Raw genomic sequence first — 18,726 nt, 5'->3', positions numbered from 1 at the left:
CCTGTCTCTAATAATCCAGCCTTCGTGGTGTATGTGAGAAGGCTGATGTCCCTTCTCCTTCTCTAACTTGTTGTTTGCAAAACCTGCCTCTGCAGAGGACAAGTTTATTTGTGCTTCCTGATCCGATCCTGAAACTAGATCAAGATTTATGCAACCTTAACAATACTGGCATTCTTATTTCTTTCACACTGCACAGCAGATTGTTTTTCCTGCAGTTTATGTCTCATTTGTGATAATGAAAAGTGTTTGAGTGCATAAAGTAGCTGGAAAGCTCTGCTCTTTGTGCTGCGCAGGTCTAATGAGAGACGTTAGTTTGGAGCTGCACAAATGAGAAACCGGTGGCGCTTTAGAACTTGATCTGTTTTCTCTTATTTTTAATGCTTTTGCATTTAAAAAATGTCATCCATATAAGAATATTTGGAACTACTTACATATTAAAAAAATAGAGAAAATTAAAAGAGGCTGCCTTCCTTTTAGATGTGCCAAACAGGTTTGGCAGTCGTTTGCTTTGCATTGATCAAGCGTCCCTCAGCCAGTCCAGCTCTGGTAGCATTTTCTACCTGGGCAGAAACATTTTCATCAAACATCTCTGAAAACAGAAGACACCAATTGAGTTGTTTCTTTTGTTCAGGGCATTTTGGATGATGAAGTGTACCATAGATACTGAGATTCAAAACTTGTCATTCAAAAGCCTGAAAGTCCTGTAGAAGATAAACTGCAAAGATTGTTTTGGCTTAAGGAGATGAAAGATGGTTGTGCCGAGTCAAACTGGAGTCTGTCTGTCTCCATCTTCTGGGACATGGTATCTGATAGCAGATGCCCAGGAAGGAGTGGAAGAACAGGCTGAAGTTTTAGGGACATTTTCTCAATATACTTAGTCATCTTCTAGCAAGAAACAGTGAAGGGAGTTACTGTCTGTATTTAATAGTCTTTGATGGTTTTTAGTTCTCTGGATTCCGTGTGGTTACTTTTTGAGTCCTTGTACCTTAGCACTCATGACAGTCTGGGGTAAAACCTTCCCCACTATACAGTTTCTGGGCTTGGTGTAGCTTTTGGGAGTATTTTAACCTTTTGATTAGAGCTATCTAAAGCCTTTCATATGTAGTTTTCAAAAGAGCAGAACAAAATAAGAAGCCTATTAGAAATGTTTGTATTTCCAGCTTTTCATGCATCTGCGATGAGGAATGCATTTTAAGGACACACTTGTAGAGAACCAGGGGTCTACTGGAACCTCTGGTCCATCTCCAGGTGTAAAGTTTCCAAACACCTACTTAAAATGACAGTTTGGTGATAAACTTTGTTGGGAATGAAACCTCTGGCAGCGAGAAGATTGCCTCGTTCAGCAAATGATTGATAAATAAGCTTTATCATGAGTCAGGCATTCTCTAAATCATTGCAGGAAATTCTGATTCTGAACCCCTGGTGTTTGTTTTTGCAGAGCTGTTGGTAAAAATACAGCAAGCAGCAAAACCAGATGTTTTACTAGTTAATTGGTGTTCACAACAGCAGTTATTTCCCTAGCACAGTGTATCCACTGACACGATGTTTTAGACATTCTGACGACATAGCATCAAAACTTCAAGAAGTTGTCTGAAAATGTTGAAGCCGACATCAGGTTTTCACAGGAAGCCTACCCTAAGAATGGCAGACTCCTTGCCATTCCCTTTGATTGCAAAGTGTTTAATAAAAAGCAAATTAGGAGATGAAGATAGTCTCGTGGCTCAATCAGGCCCCGCGGTGACGCCTGTTCAGCATTACCTGTCAGACATTAACCTGATTGCAAACGCTTTATTTTGTATAATAGTCTCAAAATCAGACTGCAAGGTTGACTTGAAAAATACCTGATGTATTTTGTGTGTGCTCTGAGGCTGATAACAAACTCTGCAGTTCAAGTTTTAATAACTAAGGGGGAGCTAAGAAACTTCAAAAGGTTCGTGATAAGTGTTTTTGACAATGCGTCAGCTGAACATTAGGCAGAATCTTGGTAAATCCTCTCATAAGTGGTTTAAAATGGAAGTTTTGAACTTTTCCTTCATAAGTGTGTGCTTAAGATGTCATGGTATCTTTGGGTTTAAAAGATCCCTTTTATCTGGTGTATGTGAACCGTTGGTGTTTCTGTCTACACCTCTGAGAGTGAAAGAGGGAAAAAGTTCAGCAGTTTTCTCCTTTTGGCAACCCCTGTCCCTGCTCTTGACCATGAAACTTGTGGAGGCTGTGAAAAAGGAAAAGTCACTTTTAAAGCATCCTAACAAAATACTTCAGGTAAATATTACAGTAAATCTTCTGAGCTGACAAGCTCTCCAAGTGACTCAGTCACAGCAGCCTAACATGTCCTGGTAACAGACAAAGCAATGCTTACACATGGCAACTGCTTGTTGGGTTTTGTGGCTCCTTGAGAAGAGCAGATGAAAGCAAGTTTATTACTGCTCTTTGAACCTTGCCTCCCTTCCCCTCTTCTATCACCTGAGCCACTAAAAGCGATAACAATTCCTTTCTTGGCTCCCCCTGACAAAAATGCCTAACTTTGCAATTTTTACTGCTGTTTTCTTTGAATTTTTATCTTTGCAGGACTGGCTCTGCCTTATGACAGCCTTTGCGTTTCAAAAGAATGGAGTTTACAGTGCCATGGCAAAATGCTCCAGCATTGCCTCATTTGAAGCCTACAAAGAGTTCTGCTGGCGCTACTATTTTAGGGATATATGGCTAAAGACTTTGCAGAAAAATGATCCTAAATCTCTGGTCAGCTCAACTAGATACTTACAGAAAGTGCTTAAAACACACCAATATCTTGTAGGAACAAAGCACGAAAATATATGCATGCTGCCAATCCTAACAGGGGATCTATGAATGACACCAATCCTGATGAAATCCAAGTGTTAAGGGGCTGCTCAGGAACTAATGTTGATGATCCACTCAGGAGGCAGAGTGTATAATATATTGCCAATCAGTCTCTTGCCCATGGATTGTGAAAAATGAAAATAGTGTAGCCTTAGAGCTTACCACACTGGAAAAATGTTTGCATGTATGTTTCTTTTATGTTAAGTGACCTACTTAAACATTTTTTTCACTACTACTAGAGAGACCTGATTTTGTTCCTAAAGTCAAATTATTCACTTCCTTCCTGAACCCCTTTCTTTATTCCCACAGTCCCTCAAGGGAAGATATTGTACTTCCCCACGGCATCTCCTACTGGCAAATCTCAGAAGCAGTATAGACTGGTGCAAAAAGGAGCTGCTGGACTTGTATGAATGTGCACAGCCCACAGCTTGAGTGGTTTTGCAAGCTCTCCACTCCCATTTTGAAATATCAGTAAAATGGGACAGACTTCCAAATGTGCCCAGTGTTTGGGAGCTCACATTACTCCAAGTGGGAGCTGATGAATTCTGTGCCTTTGGAAATTACCCCTTTCATCTGATTCCTGACCAAAGAAACCTTTTTTTCCCCATAATGATGGCAGAAAATGAGCAACCAAGTCCTTTAGGGACACATTTAAAAAGGTATTACCAGCTGCATTTTGATTCCATGTTGTAATTCATGCTCACTCTTCCTGAAGGGGTGTTTAGTGGTTAAAATTACATATTAGGCATGAAGAATCTCAGAAGACTCCCAGATTTGCTGTTCTGTCGTTGCATCATAGGACACCATGGAGATTTATCTTCACAGGGCTTCGCCTTTCCCCCACCCATACCCAGTTCTTAGCGATGTCACCCAGGTAATGAACTTGTACAGATGATAAAAGACGAGGAGGTCAGCATTGGAAAGTGTTGGAGAGATGTAAAATATTGCTTGAGGTGTTTTAATTTCTATTCCTGAGGAGCAATAAAGCATAAATTTTCTGTATGGTCATAATAGTAATTGTAATGTTACCTATAGGGTGGAACTACAACTTGTGTTATTAAACACTGTGACTCCTTTCAGTATAAAATAATAGATTTTCTTTTCTGTTGCAGTAACGTTGGCCCCTGCATACAGGTTGTGGAAAACTTTGTTTGCAGAAACAAAGCTATTGTTTTAACAAAAACCACAGAAATTTTGCCTTTCATATTGAATCGGTAGCATAATGAGTAGTGGAGCAATAGTTCAACATCAAAGGGAACTTCTTGGATATATAGTGTGTTGCAACAACAGCGAAAAAGTTCCCACCAGAAAGGAATTTTGCCATATGTGAACGACAAAACATATGTATTGGGTTAAAACCATAAGATTTCCTTTGCTTTACACCAAAAACAAGAGAAAACTTAAGTACAGAGGTTTTCAAACAGTTGTGGGCTGGAATGCAGTACAGAGAACAAGCGGGATCTGAGGGTTGGAGTAGTGTCAGCGGACAAAAACTCTGTGAAAACCCAAAAAGCATCGAGGGTGCAACAACTTGACTCAAACATTAGTATTCCACTTTTAAAAAGTAACTTGCTCTGCATTACATCAGTGATCTTCATAGGTATAGTTTCCCTATTTATCTATAGTGCTAATAAAGCCAGACAAATTCACTTATCTCTGTAATATACTTTAGGGATAAAAGAGTGATTGCATTCTATGATTCTGTAATTAATTGTGATAGGATGCCTGGCCTGCTTTCCTGTAATAACAGTTGCAAATCTGACCACCTTGCAACGTCCTGCAGAGATAAAGCTACTCCAGATCTTTTCCATGAAAAAATTTTAAAGCATTGTATTTCTGTAACAAAATTTGCTTTAATTTGTGTTAACATTCACATGGATTCTCTTCAGAGTTCCAGAGCTAGGTTTGCTTCTCATGAACGGGGAGAGAAAACACATCAATGGATGTAATTTGAATTTAGAAGGCACTTAAAGAGGAGCCTGTGTTTAGAATTATTGTTGGCACATGTTTTGAGGATGTAAAGTGGAAGCCTTCTTCTGTGGGCAAAAGTAAGGAGATAATTAAAACTACAGTAGGCAATTATGGTAGCTTTTATTACTGCATCTTTCATTAACTAATTATATTAATTCAGTAACGTTTGAAAAGTTCTTTGAAGATGAAATGTGCCAACCATTACAACCTTTAGTTGTAGCATTACTCTGCAGTGGTCATGACTATCGAGGTCTTCTCATGGTACAGAGGCACATCCATGTGTGCAGAGTCACTGGCACAGCCAATAAGGATGACAGATGTATCAAAAATAGAGACTCTGCCACTATCTGGCATAATCTGATTGGGATGAGCAGGGACTTTCCTGCTGACACTTCTTGTTTCAAAGTGAAAGCACATTGGTATTTAACATTTTTTAGAAGATTTTCCTTTCCTTGTAAGTGTCACTTATTTATTCAGCTCTTTGTAGCAGAGAGAGAAATCTTTGTGATCCCAGACTTGCCACTGATGTGGTTGGAGCAGGAATCCCGTCCTGTCTCTCCTCTCAGGAACACACCAAAAGTAGGAAATTATTTCAGATTGAAGAAGCAAAACATCACACCTTTGCAGATACAATGTCTTAACAGTAATAATCAATACCAAGTAATTAAAAGGAATAATGATTTCTGTTCATGTAATTCTTCCAGAACTGGGGTTTTTTTCAGGGAACCCAACACTTCTTTTTTAAAAGATCCTGTGGTTAAAGGATAATCAAATCAGTTTTCATATATTAAAGACTAAATCCTTCATATATTCTCATTTCATACTTGTTCTTCTGACTCTTAGAACTCTTTCTCTTACCAGTTTTTAGTTGATTAAGATTAAGCCCTGTAACTAATGCCAAGAATTTATTCCTGCCTTGAGAAGGGATTTCGTACTGCTGGCATCATACCTTTTTGTCTCTCTATGGCTCCTTGTCAAAACTATCTGCTTTACAAGTTGGGTTCTTGCAGAAAAGCACTCTCTTTTGCAACCTCTATCTGGCACCCAGAGGTTGGGCTGAATTCTTCCAGTCTTGTGCATCATCCCAGCATCTCTGTTTGCTGCACAGGCCGAACGCTGCAGCAACTCCACGCGTGCTAATCTGTCGTCTCCAAAGTGTTCCAGGTTACCGTGAGCAGAGTTGGGTTTGAAATAAACTTCATCAGAACGTTTTGCTGGTGAAAATCAAGCCACAATAAAACAATAGGGGAAAAGAAAGTGCCTGCCCAGAAAAGAAGTTCAGTTGATCCTTTCTCCTTTCATGTCAGCCAGTTGCATGCATCACAGCAACAGTGATGGATTCATCCACCAGCTTCACATCAGGTCCCAAAATCCAACCATAGAGTTTCAGTGGTGGATTCTCAAAGCCATTACTTCCATCCTTCTCCTATCTCTCTATGTTGTATGTGGCCAAAACATTTACAATATGATTTTATTTTAGGATCCTTTCCATTTTTAGGAATAAATCAAATGACTGTTCCTTTTATACAGCTGTAATTCACCCACATTGTTGCAGTAGAGCTTATTATCTCATTTACATTTTTAAGTGCTTTTCAAAGTGTAGGATATCTGGACTGGAAAGCAAAACATTTCATTTCTTTGTTCTCAGGCCAACACAAAGCACTTCCAAGGTCAGGTGTGGTGTAGACTTTCAACAGCAAACATGTTTACATGGCATTTGAAAGGCGGTTTAACTGGGGGGGGAAAAAGTGAAATACTGTCTTTATGGAGTGATGTAAGTCAGCTTCACAAAACTGAGGGAAGAGGATGAATTCTGTACCTGGAAAAAATTAACTACATAACTTAGGCTTTGTTTTCTCTTCAGGGGAAAAAAAAAAAAGCCACTGACACCTAAAAATTGGCCTGTTGGGGTGGTTTTTGTTGTTTTTTAGATCCTTTTTGTTTGTCTCGGCAGTTATTAAACCTCAACTCCATTACTCTTTGGGCAGAATCTGACACTTTGAAGCTGTAGAATGTAAACTGCATTTCTAAACAAAACAAAAGCCATTGTTTCATTTCACAAAAGAGATGTTCTATGGTATACCTGGGGTAAGTTGTCTGCTGGTTTTAAGAGTATTCTGTGTGACAGAAGCTTCTCTGTCAGATCTAGAAAAAGATTTGAGAGTATTGGTAGCTCCAGAGACAGCCATCAGCATTCAGGCTCTGGCCACTGCATAGGAAGCTTTTTGACAATAGAGAGAATTTTCAGTGTGATCTTCAAAAGGGTGCATTATTCATGACATACATCATGATTCTTCCTACGAAATTAAGATCATGGGCAGCAAACTTGCTTACTTCTAATTACTATTTTCAGAGCTAATCATATGCAGGAATCCACAGCAACCAGGAGATTTTTGATGTTACTTTTTTTTTGGCGTGGCTTTGATCAATTACTGGTCTTTTGGTTTTACTTTTTTGTCCTTGTGCTGATAGGAAAGCTGATGCACCCAAATGAACATTAATTACTCATGGAACATCTTTTATCCACAAAACTAGATTCTACAGAGTCACCAGGAGGAGAGCTACTTTGCAACACACCAGTTGGGCCAGATTCACCAAAAAAGACTGAGTTAGAGGTGCTTATGGCTGATCAGAGGAGTTACTCCATTTCTCTGTCACCCCAGTACAAAATGTACCAATAGCCAGTCGTGATGTGATTGGAAAAACCTGTAAACTCAGACAGTGTATTCAGGTTTGGACAGTTGCTGACTGGATAATTTTAAGACTTGATAGTTTGCTACACTTATATGCTGTAGGGGAAAAAAAGACCTTATTTCTAAATTGTATTTATTTAAGACTTTGTCTGCTCTGATAATGAATCAAAAGGCATGCACTTCACGCTGGCAAACACCACCTAGAGCAAGTGGACCTAACAAAGACTGTGTGGCATCTGAATTTCCCAAGTTAAATTAGTTTAAGATGCACTTTAAACCCTCAGGTTTAAAGCAACTTCTCATGTTGTGCTCTGCAAAGTATATTTGTCTGTTGTAAATAAGAAAAGCAAAAATGGAGAAGGGTGGAAACAGCAGTGCACCACTTCTTTACCACCGTGTGGTTGCTGTCTTTACCAGGAACAATTTGACCTGTTTTATATTTAGCACTTGCAGATTTTGTGTGATAGAGTGTGACATAAATCTGTTCTCTGAGACAGATCTGTACATATATGTACAAATACATTTGTGTATATACACACTATCACTTGATAGATGTTTAAGAGAGTGAAACTTGATCTTGAGCACAAGGAGGGAATCTGGGTGAGACAACTGATGTGTAGTGAGATTTCTTCACTCCTAATTTTTCACCATGCCAAGCTATGTGGACTGTATTAAGATGATCCTGTGGAAATAGCAGGGGAAGACAGATCATACTCTGTAGGTTGTCCAGAACGTGTGAATGTTCCTGAGAGTCATCTTGTGCTGATTATGTCTGGACTCTTTGGAGTTATGGCAGGGTTTTTATCAAATTAGTTGAGGTTTTGGTGATCTTTCTGATACATGGAAGGGTCCTGCTCCTTGTCACATTTCTGCATTGCATGATCTGATCATTTTAGTTTTTAAATCAAAGTATGGTTGCGTTTTACATCACAAAATTAGAGGTACAGAGAGAAAACAAAAAGCCTACCACTCACACATATGTTTCATTATATTAATGTGAATTCCTGGTACTGCAAGTCTTGTTGAGTATTGAAGTTATGTATTCAAGGCCTGAATTGCAACATTTCTCAGAAGCAGTGATAGTTTAAAAGTCCCTGGGCAGATTTGAAGTTCATGCTTGGGTCTGGTTAAATTTTTTGGCATCCGACCACATAATAGTCTTATAGCTGTAAGACTTTAAAGTTAATGCCTGGCATCACTTCAAAACAACGTGCAAAATCTATCATAAGTAGTCCTCTTATCTTATCTCAATAGCAATTTTATCCTGTAAATGATTTGAGAGTACAGTATTTCAGTTCTGTGGAAAAGAGCAAGGGTTGTTTTTCTGTTAAATCTTTGCACTGCAAGTATTTTGAATGATCCTGGTTTATGTACAAGTGTTCTCCTTGGAGGAGGCAAATGTTGACCATGTGATGTGTTCTGCACAGAGCAATACCAGTCCATGGACTCGTTGGTCTCTCCGGGGCACTCTGCAGATGGCCTCTGTGCAGCTCAGCTTTTTAAAAAGCAGCACTGAAGGCACCTTTGGTGTCATTTATAGCCTATCTCCAGTGTGAGTCTCTTCCCAGGTCCAGACCTGTCTCTGCAGCAAGCTTTTCAGCTGATGGGTGGCAGTGCCCTGATTTCCTGGCATACAAAAGATAACTCCAAATATTCCCTTTCTCCTGCTGCAGCCGCCTCTGTGTTGATGTCAGTCTCACATCCACATTGTGCACTTTGCTTCAAGTCAGCACTTGCAGTTAACAATGCCTTTATTCAAGCTGACAACATAACTAAGCTTTTAGTAAATGTGTAAGTAAATGTTCAGTGTGTATTCAAACATCCAACAATGACTAGGAAACGTTAAACAAAAACCTTTGCAACGTTGTATTGTTTGTTTGGTGTGTATCTGTTATTTCTAACCTAGGCTATCAGTTCCTTGGGACATGGCTGTTCTTTTGTGAAGCATATAACAAAAAAGATCAAGGCTCTGAGGGACTGCTCTAGTGAAAATAAATCTATAAGAAGAGCAATAATGACAAAACGAATTTGTCAATGCATTTTATGAGCTTGGCTTAGAAGTGATTATTTCTGAACTGAATGAAGACTGGATAGTTGTGGTAAAGTGACATGATCATAGTGTTCCTTTTATTTATTGCCATTTATACTTCATTTGTAGATCAGATGCTAGGCTTTGCTACGGGACAGGAAGGGAGCCCCTCATCTCGGCGAGCATCCCGTTTCAGTGATGTGGAATACATTTTCACTGCAAATTCCAGACATGGTTTTCCAGAGAGAGGATTATTCTTCTGGCTTAGAGGAAAAGTTTTTGGTTTACTGCAAAATTGTTCTTAGGAAGTACAGGTTGTACAAATAAGAGGATAACAAAACTCTGAGACGTTTGCATCTGAGACTGTTGAGATTGCAACATTTCCCTTTCAGTCTTTGAGGAGGTTTATTACATTTGTACTATGACTACTTGTAGCCTGTAATAACATAGAACTACAAAGATTTAACTACTCCTGTTCAATCAGTGGTCCTGTCTGGGCAGAATAACTTTGTTCAGTAAGGACGGCCAAGCTGGGTCTCACGTCTCAGCAGCTGTAAGCAACTGTAGCTCAAGAGCTTCACTGATACCACACTGTTTTCTTAAGTCTTAATGCCATCCTGCATTTCTCACCTGTGTTTTGCATCCATTGCTGTTGTTTCAGGCCTTACAAGATGAAGTGGAAAGTTATCGCATTCAGGCACGAGCTGCAGAGAAGAAGCTGCAACGCAGGGAGCTGGAGACTCATGAGCAGGTACTGCTTGGTGTCCTCTTCCCTTGGGCAAGGAGGTTCAGTGTTTAAAAATAATACCTTGCTTCAAAGCAAAAGCACATATTTTCCTGCAAAATTTTCAGCTAGCTTTCTTTTCTGGGGATTTTTTTGGTAGTGAAATAGAATTAAAGTGTCTGAACCTTACAGGCAAACACTTATCTCTTCTATTTGAAGATGATATTTCAGCTCTTCTGGCTGTTAAATGATGCATTTATTTGGAACTGACTATACTGGTTTAGTAAAGGTTTCTGAAACTATTCTAACCTGTTGTTGAATGGCTTGTAGGAAGATAATTATAATTGGACAATAACTGAGCTAAAAATAATCTTTGTTGCTGATCCTGTGTGTTCATTGTCTCAGCATGTTGTCTGTAAACAGTTCCATGTGATTAATAATGCTACATTATTCTGGACATTTTCAGTGAAATCAGAGATTTAATGTGCTTCAAGCAAACTGCTGGGTGTAGTTTACAGGCTGGTATTGAAATGGAAAGTCAATGATTTGCATTCAAAACAGATTAAATTGAAGTATTCAGGAAAATACACAGGTGCTGGGTATCTGAATCACACACAAACGCACAGATTTCCAATAAGAAACAGTTTCTGCAGCATTTGAGAACTTCATTTGGTGCTGAGTAAACAGAATCTGCAACATCTATCCATTATAAAGCATTTCTAAGTAAGTTCTTGCAGGAACAGTAACTTGGGGTAGTTGTAGAAGAGTCATCAGCATTCATTTCCAATCTTTTTTCCCCAGTTGTTGTCATCCTATTTGCACATGGGAACTCTCATTTGCCCTTGGTGTTTACAGTCATCTATTTCCTCTCAGGAGAGATGGTGATTAGTTGTTCTGCTCTCTTCCCCCTCTGCCTTCCAAACCCAGATGTGGGGCCAGGTTCACCCTTAGCTGCAATTCTTGCAGCACCGGAGGAATTTGGTGTAATGAGTGAGCTGGCCTGCAAGCATTGCATTTTGACTTCAAAGAGTCTTCTGGAAAAGAAGAGGGAGAATTAGCTATCTGGTGCATGGTTGTCCCTCCCAGGGAACAGTGCTGGTCTGCACACTACGAGAGTCCTTTTCCAAATCTCATTTTTCTTTAATCTTTGCTATTGCCATTTTGCTTTTTTCTGACCTAATTTGAGAGAGGATCCAAAAGAATAAACAAACAAACAAACAAACAGACTTGGGAAATACAGAGGTAGAAGGCTAAACCTTGCAGATTCACAAGGTGGTTGGTCCCTCCTTTCTGCCTTCAAGTTTTTCTCTTAACATGTGTTCCTCATCCCAACCAACCCACAGGACTATCCTGTCCACACTGAATTAATGGACTAGCTCAACTGATAGTGTCCCATTCCCCAATATAAATGGAACAGAGATGCTCTTTAAATGACACAGCTGCATCCAACTTAGAGCTTTCCCTGCAAGGTGGTAGATAATATGTTAGCAGACTTCTGGTGACACTCATATCTGAGTTTGTCAACCCTCTTGTCTCTGCCATCCATCCGCTGGGGCTTTCTGAAGGAACTGGAGCCACTGAACATGTTTTTGTTTAGGGGGCTTTGGTCTGTTTTGCTGAAAAACAGTTTGAAACTTGTTAGTGTGTCTTCTGTGTAACTGGTTAATCTATTAGTTATGCTTGTCTCTCCAGAAGAAAAATGCAAAAATGACAGCTCTGACACATTTCCAGTTATTATGCCTTTGCCAGACTACCTGTAAACACGTTCATCCAGTATTAACAGTAGCTAACAACTCATCAGCCGATCAGGGAGATGAAATATTTAAAGCAGTAACTTAGAACATGTTTTCTGCTTTTACCAAATATTATCTGAACTGGAATTGCATAAAACATCAAAAATTGTGCTGGCACTATTACAAAGGCCGCATTTCTGAGCTTTTTTACATGTCTATAAATAAGGAGGAGAGAGGGTTAAACAACTTCTGGTTTTCATTAAAAGGAAAAGCCTTGTGTTTTGATTCTATAACAACAACAAACAAATGAATGAGACATGAAAAAACATTTTGTTGTGCTTTTAATTAAAAATAAAAAGCTGTTTCTCGTTATGGCTTGTTGGGTGGTATCTTAGTGCTCCATGTTTGTCTCTCTTTCAGTGCAATGTCCTTATAACTCTTCAGTCTCTAAAAGTGACTGACAGATGCACAAAGCTTGACTCTTTGCTACAATAACCCTCTGGTGATTGCAGAGAGTTAACCTTTCTTTATTATCATTATCCAGAGAGACAAACTATCCTATAAATAAAGGGGGGGGGGAATATGTTAGAAGGATTCTAATGGCAAGCCCTGAGCTGTCTAGAAGCAAGCGTGGTGCTGCAGTTGAAGATGAGCTGTTGTTTTTATGGAGCTTTTTCATTCCAGTACTTCATGTTCTTGTATGAACTTGTGTTTACTCCTGTTTACTTTTTCAAACCACTTTGCAGCGTGAGTAGATGCAATCACACTCTATCTGTGGTGTTTCATCACTGGTGCAGTATGGCAACATGATCTGAGTGATGAGTTCCAGTCCAAAGGAACATATGTTTGTCAAAAGTGCCTGGGAACCTCTCCCAGTCTGACTGACCTAAATAATTCTGCCTTTTCCATAAAGCTTGTCCCATCTCTGCATGGCATGGCTTTCTGGGACAGTGGTCCATGTGTTCAGTAGTGCTACACTTCTAGATTCAGGTCTCAGAACTGTGGCATCTTTCTTCATGTCAAAATGCTAGACGTTTCAATAATTAATTGTCCACTTTCTTGAGGCACATGTAATTATATTCATGAAAGGTGGCAAACTAGAAGTGAACAAAGTGTAACTCACACTTAATATATTGTTTCTTACACTTAAGGGGTTTGATATATAGTCCCAAGCTAGTTAAAGCAGTCTGTAGTGTATCCTAGAAAATTTGGGTGTGTCCAAACCTTCTCCTTGCAAAGCAGTGCTGAAGTTTCTCAAATCCCAGAAGTGTGTAACTCTGAGAACTCTTCCTGTCAACTAATCCCATTTAGGTTATGTTCCTCTGTCGTGTACTCTTGTATATCACTTGGTTGTCTCAGGTACGTGACGAGATCTAATGTAAGACAAGGTTTCTGATAGATCTTTCACTCTACTAAAAATGTTTTGTCTTTTGTGAGTCATATGGCTTTGTGCAGTTGTCAGTCATAGTTCAGAAACCTGAACTGTTCATACAGCAGACTTCACATCCTGTGAAGGTGTAATTAAAAATGACACACATCACTGAGAGCTTGAGCATGTGCCTCAGTGAATCTGAGACTTCAGAGATGTGCAACAAATTTTGCTGAATTAGGGCCTGTATAAAAATTAATGGTTGTGATCTTTTTTCTTTATTACCTAGATTTCTTTAGAACACCTCATTTTATTTCAGATTCCTTTTTGTGAGGGTAATCACCTCGACTCAGTACACAAAAGAGCTCCAAGAACTTCTCTTTTGAGAACCACAGGCAAGAATAGTTTTTCAGAAAAGAAACCATTTCACTTATTTATTGATTTATCTCATTCCTTGGTCTGTTATTTTTAACTACAAGGGTGCTTTGATTATGACATAAAGTTTCTAATCGGGGATAATGGAGAGGAAAAAAATTTCCTCATGTTTGCAAGCGACTGAAGTAGCAACACTGTAGATACTCAAACCATAGGAATACTCCCCCAAGCTGTCAAGTCACAAATAGAGACTTAAAGGAGAGAGATTCTCTGAAGACAGAAAATCAATTACACTCAATCCATGACCATTACTGAGGAAATGAAGGAGAATGAATGTAGATTTCCAACCTTTGAGTTTCTTTTTTTGTCTGAAATAGATTATAAGAAAGGGAGAAAGGAGTTATCTGAATAAGGATGATGTAGAAGTATTTGGAGTAAAATGGAACAGCTTAGTTTGTTAAGTGGATTTTACTCATGTTCAAATGAAAACAGGAGTGATAATTGTAAAAGAGCTACAATTCAAAAGCATTCAGTGAGTTTTCATTTTTAATGTTTATTATTCTGACTTGCTCAATTTTTTATGACTGCTGGATATTTACCACATCCAGCCTAACTTACTGTTTCCATGCCAACTAAATATATTTGTTCTCAGATGAAGGCTGTGATGCATCATTCTGAAATTTTAGTTGCTGTGTAGCACAGAGAACTTCAAACATTTGCCACACCTTCGCCTTGATGGGAATAGTGCTACTGCCTGCAGATTTGTGGAGCTGTGAGTAAAGAATCACTAAGACAAAGATGAGCAACATATGCCTTTGTCCAGGGCATGGTCCCAAATAGTTCTTGATACAGCAATGACTGGTAGCCCTGTAGTTTTAGGGCTTCTGGTCTGTATTTCTTTTCAGACTCTTTTTTAGAGATATCACAGATTTTAAATGCAATCAGATGAATTCACAGAAAACCTTTGCTCTGACTTCCATTATCCTGCCCTGCTATATATGCTCTGGAAAAATCCCTTGGATGCAGTGGAGTTTCCACTAGAGTGAACCACTGTGGGAAAGTTGCTCCAAACTCAGCCTCTCTCCTGTTGCAGGGTTTTTAGCTCAGGTGCCCAGGATAATTGTGAAAGGCAGGCAGTGCTTCTGAGGCCCCTGCCTTGAATTTCCAGACTTTCTCAAAGGGTTATTTTTCTCTGGACGTGCTAGAGTTATCTAAAATCAGGCTAGAAAGTTCCAGGATAGGTATTTGAAACTCAGATTCTTGCTTTGTGGGCAGCTGCAGGTGAGGAGGATTTAGGCAGCCTTTGTTTTGCAGAGAAACAAGCAGTCAGCAGGCACAGGAGGTATTGATGAAATTCTGCCATTTGCTCTGGTTGCATCAACCCACATCACTGAAACGCTTCCAAAATCTTCCCCCAGAGACCCATCTCTGGTCCCACAGAAACTGGAAGCTTTGTCTACATTTGCATGATGTTAAGCACCAAAGTTATTGGCAGGGAGCAGCCCTTGCACTGTCACTGCTGGCAGAGCTGGCAATTAACCCCTTGGGCAGGCAGCGCTGGCACCAGGCTTCAGCAGCCCCTGGGACAGAATCACAGAGTGCTGGGGGTGGGAAGGGCCCTGCAGAGCTCATCCAGCCCCAGCCCCTGCTAAAGCAGGTTCCCCTCGATCAGGGGACACAGGAACGTGTCCAAGTGGGTTTGGGAACCTCCCGAGAAGGAGCCTCCACACCCTCCCTGGGCAGCCTGGGCCAGTACAATGAGGAAGAGAGTGAGAATTCAAGAGAAGTTTCCCCTGTGACTTTCGAGAACAGTGACACCAAAGATTGTCACATTAAAATAGTTCCTGCAGTTTCTGTATGCAACCAGCACAGACTGGAGAGGCTGTATTTGAAGAGTGCTTGTTTTTTCTGCAGTTCTGCATGGCTGAGGAGGATCCTTTTGTCCATCCATTGCTCTACAGGCACTGGGTGACGGAGAGCACCGTGTACTTCAGCAGTTTTCCCCCCATGAAGCATTTCATATATGTATATATGTTGTGAAAATTTAGGAGACAGACAGAGGGACATACTCCCTCAGGCTAGCACCTGAAAATCTGCTGGTTTGATATCTGTACCCAGCACAAGAGATTCCAGCTATTCTAACTTTATGGTGAACTGATCTCAAGTTAAAAACTTTTTTGTTGAAAGGATGATGTGAGCCACATGCAAACAGTGAGGAACCTGATGTGAGAGCACACTGCTCAGGCAGTTTGGTGTGCACAGATCCAGACACCCATTTCTCAGTATGTTGTTCTCTTTTCAGACTTCCCAGTAGAGATTGTTGGGCAAGAATCACACTTATTCTGATTATGTCTCTATAAGGGACCTTTCATGGATGTTTGTGTGTGTCAGTGTTGACAAAGGTACCGTAAAATGACTACTGACATTATTTGTAGTCCAATTCTACCACTTTGACATACAAACAGTTCCACTGATATATTCATTAATCACTCTGATACAAAAGCACCTCCCAATTTTTAATTAAGGCTGAGTCTGTTAGAATGAATCATAACTTTGCTTTTGACATATTTCATAGCATTTTCTTTAACAGCTTACTATAAAAGCAGTGCAAAATTAGACAGAATGTAGTAACTTATACTGTATAGCATGAAGTTTCAGATTAGCAGGAGATAGGAGCTGAGAGATTCAAGCACAGAAAGAAACAGATTTGCAGGTGGGATTTGAAAGGAGCTGGAAATCAATGGAGTTGAAAGTTCCCAGGAGCTCCATATGGCAGGAACTGCGGGAGAGAAGACTCTCACCAACTGTGCAACTGTCAAAGGGAAAAGAGGTAGATGATGATGATGGATGTGTGGAAGTCAATGATCAAATGTTAGCTTTGGTAATCAGACACAACTGGAAAATACACAAATATATACCTACTTTATAGAACAGAATGAATTATTGGAATGAAATGGCCAGCTGGAGAAAGACAGTACAACACAATCTACAGAACAAATAGTTAAAAGGAAAAAGAGAATTTTTACCAAAAAAGAATAGAAGCATATGTTGGCATGCAGGAATTAGGGGGTATTTTAAAACATCAGCTTTCTAGCTCTTTGTCTTAATACTGGTGAGAAAGAGATCTTTCCTTTAAGAAAGCAGTAGGTAACTTCAGAGCATCTGGTTTGCTTGCATATTATCAATTAAGGGAATTCAGTTCTTCTTGAAGTGTTTAAGGCTGGACTACAAGGGACAATGATGCTGGTATTTAATACCAAAAAAAAAACCCCAAACCAGAAGAAGTGGGAATGCACAGAGGAGGCAGTTGGATGACACAGGAGCAGAGGCACCTCACCTCCAGTGCAGGCTCTCAGTAACGCAGGCTCAGTTAGTGAATTGTCCTATCCATTTTCCCTGGGCCATGAGGTGCTTGGATGGAGCTAGAAAGGACTGAGAAAGGTTAGATTTGTGCTTTTCCTTAATACCATTGAAATTCTAAAGTATGATTTTGTTTGCAATTCAGTCAGCACCAAATGCCATCCATCAGCAGCCCATCCGGGAAGCTCAACCCTGCTGCCTCCCACACTTCCCATCCTCACCCACACCAAGAGCTGGGCAGACTCATACCAGCTGTGTTGCTTTGTAAACCTGGCAGCTTGTTTTCCAGTTGAGATGCTGGTTAGACTTTTTTTTCCTTGAAATAATCATAAAATCATAGAATCATTTTGGTTGGAAAAGACCTTTACTATCATTGAGTCCAACCACTAACCCCTGGCCCTCAGCACCTCAGCCCCACGGCTTTGGGATCCCTCCAGGGTTGGGCACTCCCCCAGCTCCCTGGGCAGCCTCGCACAGGGGCTGACACCCCTCTCAGGGAAACAGTTCTGCCTCAGCTCCAATCTAAACATCCTCTGGTGCAACTTGAGGCTATTAAGAGGTGAAATGGTGGTAGTAAAAGGAGTTTCTGATTATTATCTACAAAGATTGACTTGTTCACACAGTCAGTGTGGAAATATTGAGCCTGATCCTGCACGTTGCTGATCCTCATCAGCTCTCCCTGTCATTGGTGAGCACTCAGCACCTCTGCCTGTCACACACTGAAACTTTGACGTGCAGAACCACCCCAGGATGGAAAGGATTATACAGAAGGTAACACATGCTAGGATGTAAAACTGAAATACATAAATGCATTCCAGTGCTGGTGTCAAAGATGCTTATAAGCTTTATTTCAGACTTAATTATCTTGATAGTGCATTAGGAATCAACAGAGCCCGAAATGAACACCATGTGTTTTCAGCTTTGGCCCACAATGCTGCTTAGTGGCTGGGCTCGTTTAGGTTCTGTCCCTCAAGGTCAGGGAGTGTGAGCTGCATCTCCAAGGCCACAGAGGGGAGGATCCTCCTGGCACAAGAACAACCTCTCCAGACAATGAAAGGATGGCATTGACAAGAGCTGAGGGAAATAGTGCTTGAGGACAAAGATGGCATCTGCGATGAGTCATTTGGACAGAGAGGAAAGAAGTCGGGGATCCTCCAAATCCCAGATAGAACAATAGCAGAGCCCTGGAGAGGGGGAGGCTGAGAGAACAGCGCCAGATTTTTAGCCACAACATTCCTGGTTGTTCTGTGGTGTTGACAGTGAAAGCTTTTATTCCTCTCCAACTCGTGTAATCCCAAGAATGCTGCTCTTGCCATATGCAGCCCACTGGTGTTTTTTTGTGAAAAGCTTTGCCTGCCTTCCCTTCTTTTGCAGCTATGAATTATATAGACTCAGATTGCTTAACTACAAACAGAGGATTTTCCAGGTGGGAGATCTTGGTTAAGAAAAGAAAGATATTGAAATACAAGTCACTGAAGTAATAAGGCCTCTTGGATGCAGGTTGGGAAAAAGCCCAAGTTCGAGCAGAAAGCTCAGCGTGCAGCAAGCAGCTCGGCATAACTGGAGCTCCCCACGGGTTAGTAAAACAACAAGGCAAAAATGTTCTGGATGCTCAGACGGTTTACTAGCTAAAG

The 18,726-nt window shown here is 40.3% G+C and overlaps 1 protein-coding gene across 2 annotated transcripts in view; it reads left to right on the top strand.

Annotated features, from left to right (window-relative positions):
* CEP112 (centrosomal protein 112) overlaps positions 1–18,726 on the top strand; it is a 157,148-nt gene that overhangs the window by 129,035 nt on the left and 9,387 nt on the right. For both annotated transcript variants that reach the window (XM_062010711.1, XM_062010710.1), the window contains one exon: positions 10,193–10,282. In XM_062010711.1, the coding sequence (XP_061866695.1) occupies positions 10,193–10,282 (90 nt within the window). The remainder of the gene's footprint in view (positions 1–10,192; positions 10,283–18,726) is intronic.

Source organism: Colius striatus, chromosome 18, assembly GCF_028858725.1.
Source record: "Colius striatus isolate bColStr4 chromosome 18, bColStr4.1.hap1, whole genome shotgun sequence".
In the NCBI taxonomy this organism is placed as follows: Eukaryota; Metazoa; Chordata; class Aves; order Coliiformes; family Coliidae; genus Colius; species Colius striatus.
This window is presented reverse-complemented; position numbering and strand designations above follow the sequence as displayed.